Here is an 18,905-nt window from a genome sequence, read left to right on the forward strand (position 1 = left end):
AAGGGCCAGATAGTAAATATTTTAGGTGTTACAGGGCAGATGATCTCTATTCCAATTACTCAGCTCTGCATTATAGTGAGAAAGCTGCCATAGACAGTATGTAAATGTATGGGTGTGACTGTGTTCCAATAAAACTTTATTTTCAAAAACAGCGCAGGCTGGATTTCTCTTGAATGCAGTGGTTTGTTTACTATTACGCCATTACATTGCTTTTAGAGGCTAGAACTTGAGAACTACTAGATTGCACCCTTTTTAAATCATAAGGAGATTTAAAATCATAGAGATACTGACATGCATCTCCTACTCTCAAATATAATTCTGAAAGGATGTTCTTGGCTTACATGTGGGTTGTACGTTAAAAGTTTGCTTTTAGATTGTGGCTTTTAACTCATGACTCATTTCCCATAAAAATAAGTTTGTAAGTGTTGTCAAAAATCTGTACTAGTTAATAAAAGCCTATTTAATTAATAATATAAAATGTTAAATATCTGCAATAAAAAGAGAAAACGATACTGTTAACACATGATAAGGGAAGTGGTGATGAAGAGGATTTCAGGGCACCCTCATGGGCTTGAGAGATTGAGGGTGCTTTGGCTACTTTTGCCCCAGCTATGTGCTACTTTTCTAGTTGGAGAAACAGAGCAATGGACAGACTTCAGAGTTAAATAGAATTGGATTCAAATCCTGATTTTCTACTTAATTCCTGTAGGACCCTGGGCAGAGAACTTAACATCTCTGAGCTTCATGTGGAAACATCTGGTAAATGGGGCTAGTAATATCTGTCATAGAGGATTATCATGAGAACTAGAACTAAACCTTGCACAATATCTGGCACATAGTAGGCATTTAGTAGATAGTAGCTGCTGATGTTATCATTAGCCATCATTAGGAGAATTTCTGGTTTGCAAACAAAGTAAAAAGGAAGAGAGAAGGGTTTTTTGTTTTGTTTTGTTTTGTTTTGTGTTTTTGTTTTTTTTAGTGAGGACCAAGACTAGGGTGCAGCCAAGGGACTGAAAAGCAGAAATGAAGACCCAAGTTATTGAGCCCACAGCACTTAGAGATCTTGGCAAGAGAAGTTGTCCCAAGATGAATGATGTTTTGAGACTGGTAACTGGAAGAAATAAAGAGTCTCATTTCTGATGTTTCTGATATATCAGTTTGAAAATATAGTAAAATTTATATTTGATTCAGATATGGTAGCAGGAATTAATACAGACAGGGATGTTCTCCCATTTGGGACCAATACTATATACCCTCTCCCCTTTCTATAATACTATATCCTTTTTCTTAGTGACCTTTTTGCAGTTTGATATCTTTGCCTGTTTTCCTTTAAACAAGGTCTTACTTCTAAGATGTTATGGAAAATAATTGAATAAAATCAAGCATTTTCTTGAACTAATTTGGAAACATTAAAACAATTTCACGTAGTGAAATTTGTTTTTCAAGGACATAGGAAAAACAAATATTACAAGAGAACAATATAAAATCTACAAAATGTATTTTCTGATAAGATATTTTGAACATTATAAAGAGAAAAACTTAAATCTAGGTTTAGGCGAGCTAGATGACATTTGATTGGCTTTATTTTGTCATTACTTAAATTAGCTGACCTGTTGTGCTCATTTTTAGTTCTATCTTTGATATTTTTACGACTCTTACAATTGATGTCGTTTTTTTCATTGTTTTTTCCTTGTTGGTGAGGTTCAGGTACAGAAAAAGGCACTGTATGAACTAAAAAAATTTTTTGGGGGGTTAAAGGTGTGCTTCTCACAAATTTGTGGCAAAGGACATTTACAAAAGAAGGAAGTTAGTGAGTTTTCCCCTTGCTTAGAGCACAAACTGCATTATACACTTTGTACCTCAATTTAAGTAATAGAAAATTTTTGCTTGACAAAACTGATCTGGAATTCTGCTTTGAATATCTGGAAGCTACATGTTGGAAATTAGTTCTTATATTTAACTTTGAAAACGATATTTATTACACATTACTTTTAGTCTAGCAATGTATGTTAAAACTAACATTAAATGTTAGTACATCTTAAAAATTATCTCTGGCTGTCAAAGTTGTTGGTAAATTAAGGACATGTTTATATATATAAATATATAATGTTTACTATTACGGGGTCAGAAAATTAATAGAAAATTGATTTAAAAAATAGGGGCTTCCCTGGCAGTCCAGTGGTTAAGACTCCACGCTTCCAATGTAGGGGGCGTGGGTTCGATCCCTGGTCGGGGAACTAAGATCCCATATGCTGCGTGGTGTGGCCAAAAAGAAAAAAACAGAACAAACAAACAAAAAATAGTATACTTGTCAATAAAAGATAAATGTAACTGAGTAGAAGCATGTAAAAAGTGTGAGGTACTCCTATGTTGTTACTCCGCTGTTTTAACTTTTTATTAGCCTCATTAAGAGAACAGACAACATGGATAAGCTAAGAGATGTTCATCTTACGTCTGAGTAGCTCTTTTAGTGAAAGGAACGATGTTGAAATGGATAGCGGAAGTCGTAGTTTGGGTTTCCTTTGGGATTTTGTTTTATTGTTGATTTGGGCTGTCAAGATTTGTAAAGCCACAGACCAAAATGTTTCCTAAGGAAGAGTGTTGTATCCAATTTTGGAATTAGGAATCATTTCATCTCATTCCCTTTAAGTCCTAGATAAATATACCTGTTCTTAATAAATCCCACATTTGACATGCATTTACTGCATGCCTCTTGTGTGTCAGCCTTTGTGCTGGGTATGTAGGACACTGCATGTTTTTCTCCTAACTTCTTATCCACGGTCCAGGGTTTGTTAAGGATAATTTTCAAGTCTGCTGTACTACATACTTCAAGAAAAAACAAACCAACCCTTTGGATGCTTTATTAGAATAGTAACTATGTGGCTGAAATGAGAGCATTTGCTATTCACAGTAATCGGAAGGGTGAGGGAAGTTGGGAAGCGAATCTTGTGTCAGACTAGGTATTCTAACCTTGAATTCTATTTTTGATAGTAACAGTTCTTCCCATATGTTATCTTCAGGAAATTATGTTCTAATTATCAGGTATGTTTTAATTATCTTTAACTTTTTCTTATGAATTTCTCTTAAAATACATGTGTAGCTTCTGCCTATCATATCTCAGGGTAATACATTCCGTAGGTTTATAATTTGTCAGGGTTTCAGATTTATTATTATAGGAGTTGGTTAATAAGTCAGTGTTAAACTCTCCCTACGTGATTTTATGCATATTGATTCTAACCTGTTCACTTTTCATCTTCCCAGAATTTTTTTTTTTTTTCTTAGCCTAGTTTAGACTGAGGAAGAGGGCTTTCTTACCATGGATGGACTGGCTCAGGCTGCTCTGAGCAGTGTTCACGTCTGGGTTGCATGTTAGCTGGTGCATGTACTGCATGGGGGGTGAGATGAGCCCCAGGACTAGCGTGTCCAGTGTGCCCCTGGGGGAGCCTCAGCTTTCTCCTTTGTTTAAAGAGGAGCTCTTAAGACCTAATGACCTTTAAGCACTGTAAGTAGGTGGGTAATTAAACAGGTTTAATAAGCTTTTTACAACTGAGAGGATTAGAGGCAGAAGTTTGTCTCAAGTTGAACATGAGCAGGGAAAGAGAAGTGGTTTTTGCAGAAGATACCCTCAGTAGTCACTGGCCCCAGTCCATCTTGGACGCCTGAGTTAATGGCCAAGGTCAGTGGTTTGTAGACTTTTTGATGCCAGGCACACATGGATTTTCCCAAGATTCTTCTCTCTGCTCCCCTAGCTCTCCCCTCTCCTGTATTGTATTTATAGTTATTAAAGAGATGGAATAAAATTTAACATTGTTTCGGAATTGTTTTGAAATTGTTGTGCTACCTGCTAAAGACATTCATTTTAAGAACTTCATAAAATCAGGGTGGGAATCATGGTACTAAATAGGTAAAATGAGAAAAACAAATACTATTTCTCATGCCACTTTTCCCAAAAAGCCTGAATACTTTTAGCCCAGAGTAGAATGATTTTCTGCAAAATTTGCTTTGTATATTAAATAGGTGATACAAAAAACTTTTTTAAAGGAAAGCTGTACCATTTTAAGTTTGTTATTATCCCAGTTACTTAAATGGCAGTTAGGAATAGCTAGTGACTTTTTAAAGAAGGTGAATATAATATTGATGTAGGTATAGTCTGAATCAGTTTCTTATTTAAAATAAAATTATGAAACATAATTTCCCTATGCCCAAAGAATAGACATCCTTTTATTACATATTAAATAAATTCTTCAGTACTGCACAGAGTTCAGTGTTTTTTTTTAAAGAGCTGGTTATTTGGTTTCTGTACCATTAGTGTTTCTCCTTTTGACTTTTGAATTAAGGGAAGAAAATTATGTACATCCTTACTATTTTGTTAATAGTATCTGATCTTTAGTGATGGTATAATCTGTTTTAGGAATGTTGGCGTTTGTATAATTTAAATATTTTTTATAGCTATGATCTAATGAAAGGATAGGAAGGGCCCAATTTTAGAGTGATTTAGGAAGAAAATGCGGTTAGTTTATGAAACTTCTCATAAGGCTGTTGCAAAAACAGACCATCATTATCTCATCCAGAGGATTTTAAAAATGCAAAATTTTAATAAGAAGACCATCTTTATATATTGATGGTTATAGTTGTGTTTATAGTGCCATTTGATGAATAATAAAATTGGCATGTAAAAATGCCTTTTCAAGGAACAAAGATTAGAAATTAGGACTTCTACATTTTAATCTTTATTATGATACTAGGATAAACTATTTTCTAATATTGAGAAATTTCTCTTGGTGGATGACTATACTTATATGTTTATAATTTATATATAACATTTAAATATAGCAAAATCTGTCACTAAGCAAGACAAGACAATTATACAATCTGCTCTCATTTCAAAGATAGCACAGGATAACTTGTCTTTGCACTTTGGAGACTGATCTCTGTTTAAACTTTTTATTATTTCTTCCTAAAATTTTAACTTGAGTTGTAAAACCACCTTTCCAATTAGGTTATATTAAAACTGGATCTTGGCCTAATGAGTTAGTTAAGCAACTTTTTTTTCCCCTTTTGGTCAAGTTTCATATTTATAGGTGTATGTGTGTTCCACCCAATAGAAAACTAAAATGCACTGTGGATAGAGTGAGGCTACCTAATGCTCAGGATTTATGTTACGATGTATTTCACCCGGTGCTGGTATTCTGCTGCATTTTTTTCCCAGAGCTGTGAGAACTTGATCAGTCGTTCTTTTTTTTTTTTTTTTTTTTGCGGTACGTGGGCCTCTCACTGTTGTGGCGTCTCCCGTTGCGGAGCACAGGCTCTGGACGTGCAGGCTCAGCGGCCATGGCTCACGGGCCCAGCCGCTCCGCGGCATGTGGGATCTTCCCAGACCGGGGCACGAACCCGCGTCCCCTGCATTGGCAGGCGGACTCTCAACCACTGCGCCACCAGGGAAGCCCAGTCGTTCATTTTGACATTGTGCTCTACTTACCATGCAATTTAACTGAGGCTAAACTGGATTTTTCTGAAATGGCATTTGAATAGTACATTTTATCACTTTTAATGTGGAATTTAATGTGGGAAAAAAACACAAAAGGTTTTTGTTTCTCTAGTAGGAAGAGAAAAGTGATTATCACCTGATGAGATTTTGTCTTATGAGAAATTTACCATACTTTCTTCCTGCAGATCAGATTTCTCTTGACTAAAGGGTTAAGTTCTAAATATTAATCTGCATTTTTAAAATGTTAATAACTATTCCTGGTATGTCCTAGCCTGAGGTACAACAAAATATTTTTTACATGAATTCCTATTTATGTTATTTTGTTAACCAAGACAAAAAAATATTTCTGGTATGGGGAAAACACTCTGTCAAATGGGGTTTTATATTGTTTCATTTTTAAGAACTTTAGCATACAAAATTCTCTTACCAAAATGTGCAGTGTATTATTTGAGAATATTAATGTTGTGTTCCTTTATAAATGTGTTTTTTGTTTCCATTTAGATCTTGAGTACCTGATGCATGCAAAACAACAGCTAGTAACCACGGCTAAGCGCTGGGATTCTTCTTCTAAAACTATTATAGATTTTGAACCTAATGAAACTACTGATTTGGAGAAGAGCCTTCTTATCAGATACCAAATTCCTCTCTCTGCTGACCAGCTATTTACCCAGTCCGTTTTAGACAAATCATTGACCAAGACCAACTATCAGTCACGGTTGCATGACCTTCTTTATATTGAGGAGATAGCCCAGTATAAGGAAGTCAGCAAGTAAGTTACTTTAGAAACACTTTTCTTTTCTTTTCTTTCTTTTTTAAAATCTCCCCTTTGGATAGTATTTTTCATGTTTAAAATACGGAGGGGTGCCTAAGCGCAGCCAGGTAGTGAAACGGTTGTTATTCAGTAGCTGTTATCCAGTATTGGTATATGAGCTTAAGGGAAGAACTGTGCTCATCTTGGCATCCCTAGTGTATAGTGCCTTGCTCACCTCCACAAGCCTTGCTACCGTGTGCTGGGAGTATAAACACATGGTCCCTGCTCTTCAGGAGGTCTCTGTCAGTGGGAGAGCAAACACTCAATGATTATTTGTCGAATAAATGTACAAAAACTGAAGGAGACCACATATTTTGCAAAGTAATCATGAAAGTAGTATCGAGGGAATTCATACTGGTTTCTTACATTTTAATTATAAGGACTGGACTCTACAGGAACCCCTCAGAGATAGTGTGGGTTCGGTTCCAGACCACCACAGTAAAGCAAATACTGCAGTAAAGCAAGTCACATGAATTTGTTGATTTCCCAGTACCTGTAAGAGTTAGGTTTACACTATTCTGTAGGCTATTACGTGAAATAGCAGGATGTCTTAAAAAAAAAAGGTACATACCTTAATTAAAAAATACTTTATTGCTAAAAAATGCCAACCATCGTCTGGCCTTCAGCATGTCATAATCTTTTTGCTGGTGGAGGGTCTTGCCTCAGTGTTGCTGGCTGCTGACTGATCAGGGTGGTTCGTGGTTGCTGAAGGCTGGGGTGGCTGTCTTATTTTAATTTCTTAAAATTGCTGCATCGATTGTCTCTTCATGAACAGTTTCTCTGTAGCAGCAACACTGTTTGATAGCATTTTATCCACAGTTAGAACTTCTTCCAAATTGGAGTCAATCCTCTCAAACCCTGCCACTGCCTTATCAACTAACATATTCTAAATCCTTTGTTGTCATTTCAGCAGTCTTCACAGCCTCTTCACCAGGAGTAGATTCCATCTCAAGAAACCACTCTCTTTGCTCATCCATAAGAAACAACTCCTCATCTGTTAACTTTTTATCACGAGATTGCAGTTACTTCTAATTCTAGTTCTCTTGCTGTTTCCACCACATCTGCAGTTTCTTCCTCCACTGAAGTCTTGAACCCCTCAAAGTCATCCATGAGGGTTGGAATCAGCTTCTTTTATTAAACTATGGTTAATGTTGATATTCTGACCTCTTCCCATGAATTACAAATGTTTTTAATGGCGTCTAGAATGGCAGATCCTTTCTAGAAGGTGTTCAATTGACTTTGCCCAGATCCATCAGAGGAATCACTGTCTATAGCAGCCATAGCCTTATGAAATATATTTCTTAAATATTAAGACTTGTTAGTCGAAATTACTCCTTGATCCATGGGCTTTAGAATGGATGTTGTGTTATCAGGCATGAAAACAACATGAATCTTGTTCCTCTCTATCAGAGCTCTCGGGTGACCAGGTGCGTTGTCAGTGAGCAGTAATGTTTTGAAAGGAATCTTTTTTCTGAGCAGTAGGTCTCAACAGGGGACCTAAAATATTCAGTTAACCATGTTGTAAACAGATGTGCTGTCATCCAGGCTTTGTTGTTCCATTTATAGGGCACAGGCGGAGTAGATTTAACATATTTCTTAAGGGCCCTAGGATTTTTGGAATTGTAAGTGAACATTGGCTTCAACTTAAAGTCACCAGATGCATTAGCCCATAATGAGAGTCAGCCTGTCCTTTGAAGCTCTGAAGCCAGGCATTGACTTCTCTCTAAAGTCCTAGGTAGAGTCTTCTTCCAGCAGAAGGCTGTTTCATCTACATTGAGAATCTGCTGTTTAGTGTAGCCACCTTCATTAAGTATCTTAGCTAGATCTTCTGGATAACTTGTTAAAGCTTTTTGCATCAGCATTTGCTGCTTCACCTTGCACTTCTACTTACATTACGGAGATGGCTTCTTTTTTAAACCTCGTGAACCAACCTCTGCTAGCTTCAAGCTTTTCTTCTGCAGCTTCTTCACCTCTCTCAACCTTCATAGAATTAAAGAGAGTTGGGGCTTGTTCTGGATTAGGTTTTGGTTTAAGGGAATGTTGTGGCTGGTTTGATCTATCCAAACCACTAAAACTTTCTCCATATCAGCAATAAAGCTGTTTTTCTTTCTTACTGTTTGTGTGTTCATTGAAGTACAACTTTTAATTTCCTTCAAGAACTTTTCCTTCACATTCACAACTTGGGTAACTGGTACAAGAGGCCTAGCTTTTGGCCTGCCTCAGCTTTTGACATGCCTTCCTCACTAAGCTTGATCATTTCTGGCTTTTGATTTAAAGTGAGAGACATGTAACTCTTTCTTTCACTTGAACACTTAGAGGTCATTATAGGGTTATTAATTGGCCTAATTTCATTACTGTTGTGTCTCAGGGAATAGGGGGCCTGAGGAGAGGGAGAGAGATGGGGGAACAGCCAGTTGGTGGAGCAGTCAGAACACACACAGTTGTTTGCTGTCTTGCATGGTTGCGTTTTGTGGCATCACAAAACAGTTAAAATAGTAACATAAAAGATCACCATAACACACATAATAATAATGGAAAAGTTTGAAGTATTGTGAGAACTACCAGAATGTGACACAGAGACATGAAGTGAACAGATGTTGTTGGAAAAATGGCACCTATAGCCTTGCTTGACTTAGGGTTGCCATAAACCTTCAATTCGTAAAAAACGTAGTATCTGCAAAGGACAGTGAAGTGCAATAAAACAAGGTAGACTTGTACTTTTACATGGTCACCTTAGAATTCTCTTTTTGAAAATGGATTGAATGAAACCTCTCAAGATTAGAAAAATGTATTTTGGCTTGAGACTGAATTTGATAATCAGGTTTATCTTTTTTTTTTTAAAGAAAGATGTTTTTTTTCAAAGCAGCCCAGTTATTAAGAGTTCTTTTTATGTTAAGTTTTAGTATGAGATGTGTGGAGATGGTAAGAATAATACTGCATTTCATTTAAGTTTTAGAATATGCTTCTGAGTTCTTTCAAGATTTTTTTTCAACTTCTCTTGTCCTCAGCTACATGTTGTTGTGCATTCAATAATGATTCCACCTTGAAGTGAAATCGATTTCATTCTAAGATATACATTTTCAAAAGAAATTGGCTCTGGCTGAAGCTGTCATGTGCATGTGCATCAGAGCGTGTTGTGGCCTGCAGGATTGGGGCATTGTGGCTGCCCAGCACTGAAGCTGGCAGGACAAGCCCCATATGCAGATGCTCATTTCATCATTGCGGTGACTGAGGCCTCTGTTTATTCGACCTTGGTTCTGTGGCTCTGCCTCAATAGACCCAGCTGTTTTTTGGCTTACTACCTTGGTTGACTTTTGTTGTCATTCATTTAGTCAGAAATTGCATGAAGGGAAACTCACTATATATAGTTTTGAAGTGTTTTTAAAGTTACACTCAAGAGGTATAACTATTTCTAACATAGATGGAGCCATATTTCTTTTAGCTAGAAGTATGGTTTTAAATTGGTTGAAAACTTTCCTGGGCTACTATTCTGCCATTTCCAAAAATGTTAGGAATCCTGTAAGCTTTCAAGTTGATTTTAAAATGTGGCATGGAACCATGGAAAGATGTTTTTTCTTCTTTTTAAGACATATCTTTGTTAATTATAGGATATATTTTGTATTTTAGGTATTTCTGAGTTACTAAATCTCAAAAATGCATATTATTTTAATACTTAAGAACGCTTACTAATGTCTTTTTAGTTTCAGCCTGTTAAACTTTTAGAAAAATTAAATATTAGTAGCTGTAACTTTGAGAAGGTCTCTAATGTCTGCATCTTGAACATATGGTGACGCTTCTGTGGGAAAAGCTGTATTTCTTAGTTCTAGTGCCTCTGCCTCAAGAGTTTTGTTGCAAGGCACAACTCAATGTCATAAAAGAATTCTCTTATTGCTTTAAAACTGTGAGATTAATTTTTCATGCCTGCTAAATTGTGATCAAGTGTTTTGGGATGGTAGATTCTAAAATAGATGTAACAGTAAAACTTTAATATATTACCCGAGTTAGTTGAGAAAACATTATAGGATTACAACAATTTGTTAGGGAATAATATGAAGTAGTTGAAATGGGAATGTGGTACCTGGAAAAAAATCAGATTATTACAAACATGTAAAATTAATTCAATGAACAGAATTTATTGAGTATTCAAAGTGTTAGGTTCTAGGCTGGTCATTGCTGATTCTGAGGTAAACAAGTTACGTTTCGTTTCCCCAGAGCTTGAATGACATATCAAAGTCAGCTTTCTGGACCAGGTGGCATTTAAGCTGAATTTTGAAAAACAGGTAGAATTATCAGGTGAAGAAATAGGACAAAGGTATTTAGTTTGAAGAAACAGGATAGGAGAATAAGAGCGTAGAGTTGTGGGGGAAGCTGCAAGTCGGTCATCGTAATTTTAATGGAAGGGACGTGTGTGGTGGGGTGGTAAGATAGAAAGCTGTTTACACTTTACCCTCGGAGCCGCCTATCATCGGACTCGCATTTTACAGAGACCCTCTAGTGGTGGCTTGGAGAATAGATCTGAAGCAAGACATCATGGTAGCTGTTACAGTAATTCAAGTTAGAAATGTTGAGATGCAGATAATTTAGGAAGAAGAGGAACTAACAGGGCTTGGTGATTGTATGATGAGGAATGAAGGTTGGTGAGAGAGACAAGGTCAAGGATAACTTGGTTTCTGGTTGGGACAACTAGGTGGATAGTGCCATTACCTAAGCTGTCTAATACACGGGAGGATTGGTTTGGGGTAGTATGTGGGGAAGGCAGATGATGATTCTCTTTTGCTTTTACGGAGTTTGCAGAGCATGAAATCCAATGTGCATATTTGGCAGTTAGGTTTACAACCCAGAGCTGAGAGATCTAGGAGAGGGCGTCCTCATCTTGTGAGAGCTGACAGGGTAAGAAGAGGGCAGGGTGGATGCTTAGAAGGTGGGTGGTGCTTGGATGGAAGATGGAGGAACAGCCAGAAAAGTAGGAAGAGAACTAGGAGAGTATGACTGTACAGAAACCAGTGGAAGAGGGAGTTTAAATGAAATGGAAAGTGGTTGCAAAGTAATAATAATTTTAGAAAAGATCAGAAAGCTGGACATCAACTTTAGCAACAAAGAGGTCATTTGTGAGTTGAGAATGGACTGTTAAGGAATCTCTTTTCTCTGAGAAAGTTTTTAATGACTACACATCTCAGGTATATGGATGGTAAAAGCAAAGTAGAAATTTAACTTCATTTGAAAACACATGAAAAACCTAAGGGTTCCTTTTCTTCTGTAAAGCATATATTTTATTTTTTCAAAAAAAGGAAGGTGAACATAGACTATATGTAAATTGGGAAGGGTAGTATACTTTTGTTTCATTTTATGACTTATTTTTATATGAATCCTTAGTGCACATTCCAGTCTTGAAAGAATCAGACATAACTAGATAACATACAATCTGTGTTTCTTTAAATTATATTGTACTTTTCTAGTTTGGATCTAGTGAAATATGGATAGAGAATGAGAGAAATATAACATGATTTTTAAAAATTCCACATATATATATATATATATATATATATATATATATATATATATATATATATATGAGTGATACACAGCAAGTACTCCTAGAATTCATTTGATCCTCATAGAAAGCCACATTATTAAATATTAAATTTATATTTATAATAAAGTATATTTTTACATATCTTTTTGGAGCCTTAAGTATTCTATTTTAAGTGTTTTTAAAATTTTTTATTTAATTTATTTATTTTGGGCTGCGTTGGGTCTTCGTTGCTGTGCGCAGGCTTTCTCTAGTTGCGGTGAGCAGGGGCCGCTCCTCGTTGCGGTGAGTGGGCTTCTCACTGTGGTGGCTTCTCATGTTGCAGAGCATGGGCTCTAGGAGCACGGGCTTCAGTAGTTGTGGCGCATGGGCTTAGTTGCTCCATGGCATGTGGGATCATCCCAGACTAGGGCTGGAACCCATGTCCCCTGCATTGGCAGGCGGATTCTTAACCACTGCGCCACCAGGGAAGCCCTTAAGTGTACTTTAACTAATGGAGCTTATAAATGCTATGACTTGTTACATGCATAAATAGCTGTTCAGATGTGTTATTTTCTTTAAGTGTTTTCTTATTTCTGTTAAAATATTTCTCTAGTCTTACAGTTTTCTAACTTTAAAGTATATAAATGGAAACTCAAAATTTTAATATAATGTTTTAATTAGAATTGGTTTCCTAATATTGTAAGCAGTACAAATGTTTGTGTTACAGAAGTGCATAATGTTTTAGAAAAGGGTTTTTTTTTCTTTTTCCTTAAGAATTTATTTCTTGACATCACATCAAGAAAATACAGAAAATTCAGAAAATTTCAGAAAATCACAAGAAAATTCAGTAGTACCATTAAAAAGTAGCCTTTTCCACAAATGGGTATATAGATTATAAAACAATTAAATTTTTTCATTCAAATTTTTTAAACCTTATTAAGAAAAAGGAGACAGGGCTTCCCTGGTGGCGCAGTGGTTGAGAGTCCGCCTGCCGATGCAGGGGACACGGGTTCGTGCCCCTGTCCGGGAAGATCCCACATGCCGCGGAGCGGCTGGGCCCGTGAGCCATGGCCGCTGAGCCTGCACGTCCAGAGCCTGTGCTCCACAACGGGAGAGGCCACAACAGTGAGAGGCCCGCGTACCGCAAAAAAAAAATAAATAAAAAATAAAAGGAAAAGAAAAAGACAGTGTTCCCATTGTTACTGCTTTGTCTTTTCTCTCACAGCACCATTTCAGAATGGCAAAGGAGAAGAGCTGTTAATTAATTAAAATCTTTCTTTCACTTCATCTTTCTTGACTGTGTGAATTAATCTTGATTCTCTGTGCTTCTTGCACACACATGTTCTCTTTCATGTTCACGTGTGCTCATGGAAGTGGGAGTGAGTGTACCAGCCATTGTCTAATAAGATAGCCTTTAACTTTTCTTTCCATAATTTGGGCATGAGACCTGCCTTGATGTAGCCATGAATAAAAATATATTCTGGATGTTATTCGTCAACGGTATTGGAAGATAAATTTTATGGTTAGAATCTTGGTAAGATCTACTTGGAAAGCAGCAGTTTAATAAAAGTCTGTTGCAGTTTCAATACAGTACATTTCCTTCTGGCTTTAGGTGATTTTAAAGTCTTGATTGTCCTAATGGTATATTCAAACAGACTTTCATATTAACTAGTACATGATATTTCATTTTATTAAAAAATCATACTTAGCTTCATTTTAAATGCTCAAACTTAAAAATATGTGTATTCTTCAACACAACTAAGCATGCATTTTTATAAACTTGGAGAGTTTATTCACTTAAAGTTTTGTTGTTTCCAGCTTGTATTAAAGACAGTATATAATTTGTAGCTCAGTGGAGTGGAATTGATAATGAACCTTTAATTTTTCTATGTTTATATTTGATTTATTTTGTTTTACTCTCTTATTTAGTTTTAATGTTTTTGATGTAAAATATTCAAACTCATTTTCTACTTCTGACTTAGGTTCAACCTTAAAGTGCAATTGCAGATTCTAGCAAGCTTCATGCTCACTGGAGTTTCTGGAGGTGCAAAGTATGCTCAGAATGGACAACTTTTTGGCCGTTTTAAGCTTACTGAAACACTTTCTGAAGATACTTTGGCTGGACGGCTGGTGATGACCAAAGTCAATGCTGTTTATTTATTACCAGTCCCTAAAGAGAAGTTAGTACAGACCCAGGGAACCAAAGAGAAGGTTTATGAAGCTACTATTGAAGAAAAAACAAAAGAATATATATTTTTAAGGATATCCAGGGAATGCTGTGAAGAACTTAATCTTCGGCCTGATTATGACACACAGGTATGTTTTGAAGTGTGGCAGCTTCCCTGTGGTTGTCTGTAGTTTCCCTGTCAGCAGATCCTCTTCTTCTGGTTTGGTTTCCTTCCCTCTGCCACAACTAGAAGTGCAGTTGACTTTGAAGTATTGATTCTGGTGGGTGGAGAATTGGACCTTTGATAACTTTCAGAGAAAATCGATTCTCTTTAAGTAAAATCTAAAATGTTCCAGTTTTATATGAGGTCAAGCTTTCTGATTTCTGTTTTAAATCAGCAATGGAAGAACAGATTAAACTAAGCTAGATCCTGGGGCAGTTCTTATCTAAAGTTGTATCTACTCTTGTTCTTTTTTTTTTTTTTTTTTTTTTTTTTGCGGTACATGGGCCTCTCACTGTTGTGGCCTCTCCCAGACACGCATGGCTCACGGGCCTAGCCGCTCCGCGGCATGTGGGATCTTCCCGGACCGGGGCACGAACCCGTGTCCCCTGCATTGGCAGGCGGACTCTCAACCACTGCGCCACCAGGGAAGCCCTGCTCCTGTTCTTTTTGTCTTTATGGATTTTTAGGTGAACTGTGCTCAGTCTGCCATACTTAACTGGAAAGCTACTCTTTTTTTCTTTTTAAGTATAGCAGTTGGTGAATGTTATCCATTCATAGTAAATCAATAATACAATGTCATAGGCCTGGTTTTAACCCTTGAGAGATGATATTTCACAGTTGTTCTACTAATTTTATCAAATATATTCTTCTTAGGAATGGTGGAATCAGATAATCTTTATTTAGAGATTAAGTAATTTACAAGTGCCTCAGTTTCTTTAGAAGAAAAATGAGGTTAATAATAGTATACACGTCATTGGTGCTATTAAATGGGATAATCTATGTAAAGTGCATATTACAGTGCCTGGCACTGAATAAACAAAGCAAATATTAGGCATAATAATTATTATTACACTATGATTACACTTTAAAGGCATCTCTAAACTTGGCCCCTGTAAAAGGGTATCTCCACAGAGCATTCTAGGAAGCTGAAAAGCACTGATGTTTGCTTTAATGCTTTAAAAAAATTTTTTTTTATTTTGTCTTTCAGGTTGAACTTCAGTTTCAATTAAATCGATTACCCCTCTGTGAAATGCATTATGCACTAGACAGGATCAAGGACAATGGGGTTTTGTTTCCAGACATCACTATGACTCCAACCATACCTTGGAGTCCCAACAGGTACAAAAAGGAGATATCTCATTCCAGAAGTTATATAAATTTTAAATTTAATATCTGTATCAAATAACTCAAATATGTTTATAAGAAAGTTTCCATATATTCTTCAAGAGAGATGTTATTAGTTGAGAAAAGAGAGTCCAAGAACCCTTAGAATGAAGCATTTGAAGTTCATCATCGATTTTCTTCACTTTTCCTCAGAGTCTAAATGAGTTCTATTGCTTTTCTCAACAGCCTTAATTTGACAGAATGCCAAGCAATTTAGGAATATTCCTGAGTAGAAGCTGAATAGGGAAACTAGGGCCTTTCTAAAGTGGTTCAAATAGTTAATTTAAAATAATTTTTGAATAGGAAGACATTTTTGTAATTTAGGAAAATGGAGGAAGTATCATGGAAATGCTATAAAGTTAATTGTTATGTAAATATTTTTCTGCTTAATTCTCTTTACACATCTTTACATGTCGTTAAATATGATACCTCTATTTTGTTTCCAGACTAACTGTAGTGACAGCTCTATGACTGCATCTTTTTTATTCTTTTACTGGATTTTATCCTCTTGGCCCCTGCCCATGCCCAGCTCACTCCACCTTTTTTTTTTTTTTTTTTTAAATCTCAGTGGCTCCACAAAATAGTTTATTTTTTAATCACTTGTGTCAATCTAGCCATGGTAGCATGGCCCTGCTCCATCTCTGATGGAGGCTCTGGTATCTTTACTGAGTGGTTTCCAAGGTCACCCTAGGTGCTGACATGAGCTGGCAGACAGGGTAAGCAGGAGCACAGAGGACCATGTGGGAAATTTTTATGGGCCAGGCCTAGAAGTGACTTATATCATTTCCCCTCACACTTCATTTCTTCTGGTCCTAAAAACAGAACAAAGCAAAATATGCCTTATAATACAAAATCCAAATCATTTCTCCCTTGTTTTCACTTTCCTCATTCTTCTTTTTATTGCCAAAATTCTTGAGCAAGGATAGTCACCCTAATTGTGGTATTCTCATCTACTCATCCTGTGATCTGTTTTCTACTTTCTCACCCTCCTGAAAGTAAACAGTGATCTACCAATTGTAAAAATCCAGTGACATCTCATATTTTTAGCTCTTATTTGATTCAGCTTCTCTGCATCCTTCCCTTCTTTCCATCCCTACAGCCAGTGCATAATTTAGAGCTGGACTATTTCAGTAGCCTTCTAGTCAGTCGTCAGTCCTGCTGTCTGTGTCTCTGTTCTGTGGTCCAACCCACATACTTCTTCCAGAGTTAGTTTGCTAAAATAATCATTTCATTTCACTGCTTATAAACCTCTGAAGGGCTTCTCCTTGATATGCAGATAAAGTCTGAACGTCCTAATACAAAACTCATATTATGTGGTCTCATTGACAATGCTTCTCAACAGTATCTTTTCAGATTTCTTTTACTTTATTCTTCTTACTCTCCCTTTCTTCCTCTAAATCCTCATGTTCTAGCCATATAGAATTACCTTGACGTTTGTTTAATTTGCCCTGAACTTATTTGCCTCATCTTTTAAAAAATTCTTTAAAATTAAAAAAATTTGTGGTAAAATCTGCATAATGTAAAATTTACAATCTTAATCATTTTTTGTTGTTGTTGTTTTTGTTTGTTTGTTTGCGGTACACGGGCCCCTCACCGCTCGGCCTCTCCCACCACGGAGCACAGGCTCTGGACGCGCAGGCCCAGCGGCCATGGCCCACGGGCCCAGCCGCTCTGCGGCACGCGGGACCCTCCCGGACCGGGGCACGAACCCCTGCCCCCTGCATCAGCAGGCGAACCCCCAACCACTGTGCCACCAGGGAAGCCCCATCTTAATCATTTTTAAAGTGTGCAGTTCAAGAGTGCTAAGTGTATTCACATTGTTGTGTAGTTTATCTCCAGAACCTTTTCATGTTGCAAAACTGAAACTTTATACTCATTAAACGCTGCATTTCCCCCTCCCCCAGCCCTGTGTTCTATCTGTGGTTTTTTCTCCCTGAAATAATCTTTGCCCAATATTGATCTATTGGAGGATCTACCTGTCCTTTAAAATTTAGTCCCGCTCAAGGGCTCTCCTTCTAGTAAATGAATCTGCTCTTCCATTTCATTATTTCAACAAATATTTATTGATGCCTAGTATGTGCTAGGTTCAGTCAGTTTTGTACTTAATTTCTCTAAAATTAATTTTTCTCAGTTGTGTACATTTCTGCTGTTCTCATTAGACTCTGAGCTTTTTAGAAGAGACCACATCTTATTTGTCTTTGAATCTCCAACACAACCTTGCACATTATTAATATATGACACGTTTAAATTAATAAGAATATCATGTTTAAAGAAGAAAATTAGGGTTTCAAATATGAGGCTATACCAGTAAACTTATAGGCATTGACTTGATATGTTCACTTCTGAAAAATATATTGTGTATAGCAGTATATTCAAATACCACTGATTGCAAGTGTTAACTGCAAAAGTAAGGAAATGTCAAGTAGCAGAAAACTTTCAAGCAGGAAGAGATTTCATACCCCTATAATTTAAATAGTAATTAAAATGTATCTAGGTCTAGGAATGCTGAGGAGCTATTAGCCATTTAAAATCTTTTCGGGAATAAGGTGGAATATAGAAAGATAAATGAAATTGAGAAATTATTCTTGAGCATGTAGTCTATAAATTAATTACAACAATGCGTCAGACCAGGGAAAAAAAAGAACTTAGAATTAATTTGGTTCAGGGAATAAAATAACTCTTATTTTATTCAGAGTAAACTTGAAAAGACTTTATATTGTTTTAATTGTGAAATTCAGAGATGACTTTTACCAACATGTTTATTGTAAATCTTCTTCCCTTTATTAAGCAGGTAGTATAATAAATAGAGACAATTTGTTTTACTTATTGGCTTTCTATAAATGTTCATCATTCATGACAAGAAACTATAGAGATGACTCACATTGGTAAAGTTTCTGATCTACTCTGAAGCATTTATTTGCACTGAAACAATTGACAAGTAGAATGGTCTATGTAAATAAAACAGAGATATCGACATATTTTAGAATTATACCTGTAAATCTGTTACTAATCTCTTAGATTTATACTTATGTATATAATCTAATATCGATCTCATTCATAAGTTCATTAAAGTCCCCAAATTTGAGAGATTAGAGGGTATTCTAAAAACATTTTTTGATTTTCAAAAGTGTGTGCTGGTCAAGTAATATCTTTTTTTTTTTTTTTTTTTTTTTTTTTCATTTTTTTTTAAGTTTATTTATTTATTTTTTTAATTAGTTTCTGCTTTATAACAAAGTGAATCAGTCATACATATACATCTGTTCCCACATCCCTTCCCTCATGCATCTCCCTCCCTCCCACCCTCCCCATCCCACCCCTCCAGGCGGTCACAAAGCACCGAGCTGATCTCCCTGAAGTAATATCTTATTTTTCTGAAATCCTCAGAAAATATTATAGTAATAGAAGTCAAAGTTAATTTTGCACTTATTCCTCAGTTATTTTTCTTAACAGCTTACATGAATTATCTTATTTGATCCTTTAAAATATCTATCTGATGCAAGTATCATTATCTCCGACCATTGGGGTCAGGTATCGTAGAAT

General features: G+C 36.3%; 1 protein-coding gene across 6 annotated transcripts in view; it reads left to right on the forward strand.

Moving 5' to 3' along the window:
• Nucleotides 1-18,905, forward strand: part of HELZ (helicase with zinc finger) — a 179,075-nt gene that overhangs the window by 67,768 nt on the left and 92,402 nt on the right. For all 6 annotated transcript variants that reach the window (XM_081219682.1, XM_081219680.1, XM_081219685.1 and 3 more), the window contains 3 exons: nucleotides 5,990-6,257; nucleotides 13,794-14,127; nucleotides 15,190-15,320. In XM_081219682.1, the coding sequence (XP_081075808.1) occupies nucleotides 5,990-6,257; nucleotides 13,794-14,127; nucleotides 15,190-15,320 (733 nt within the window). The remainder of the gene's footprint in view (nucleotides 1-5,989; nucleotides 6,258-13,793; nucleotides 14,128-15,189; nucleotides 15,321-18,905) is intronic.

Source organism: Mesoplodon bidens (genome assembly GCF_964165515.1).
Source record: "Mesoplodon bidens genome assembly, chromosome: 19".
Lineage (NCBI taxonomy): Eukaryota > Metazoa > Chordata > Mammalia > Artiodactyla > Ziphiidae > Mesoplodon > Mesoplodon bidens.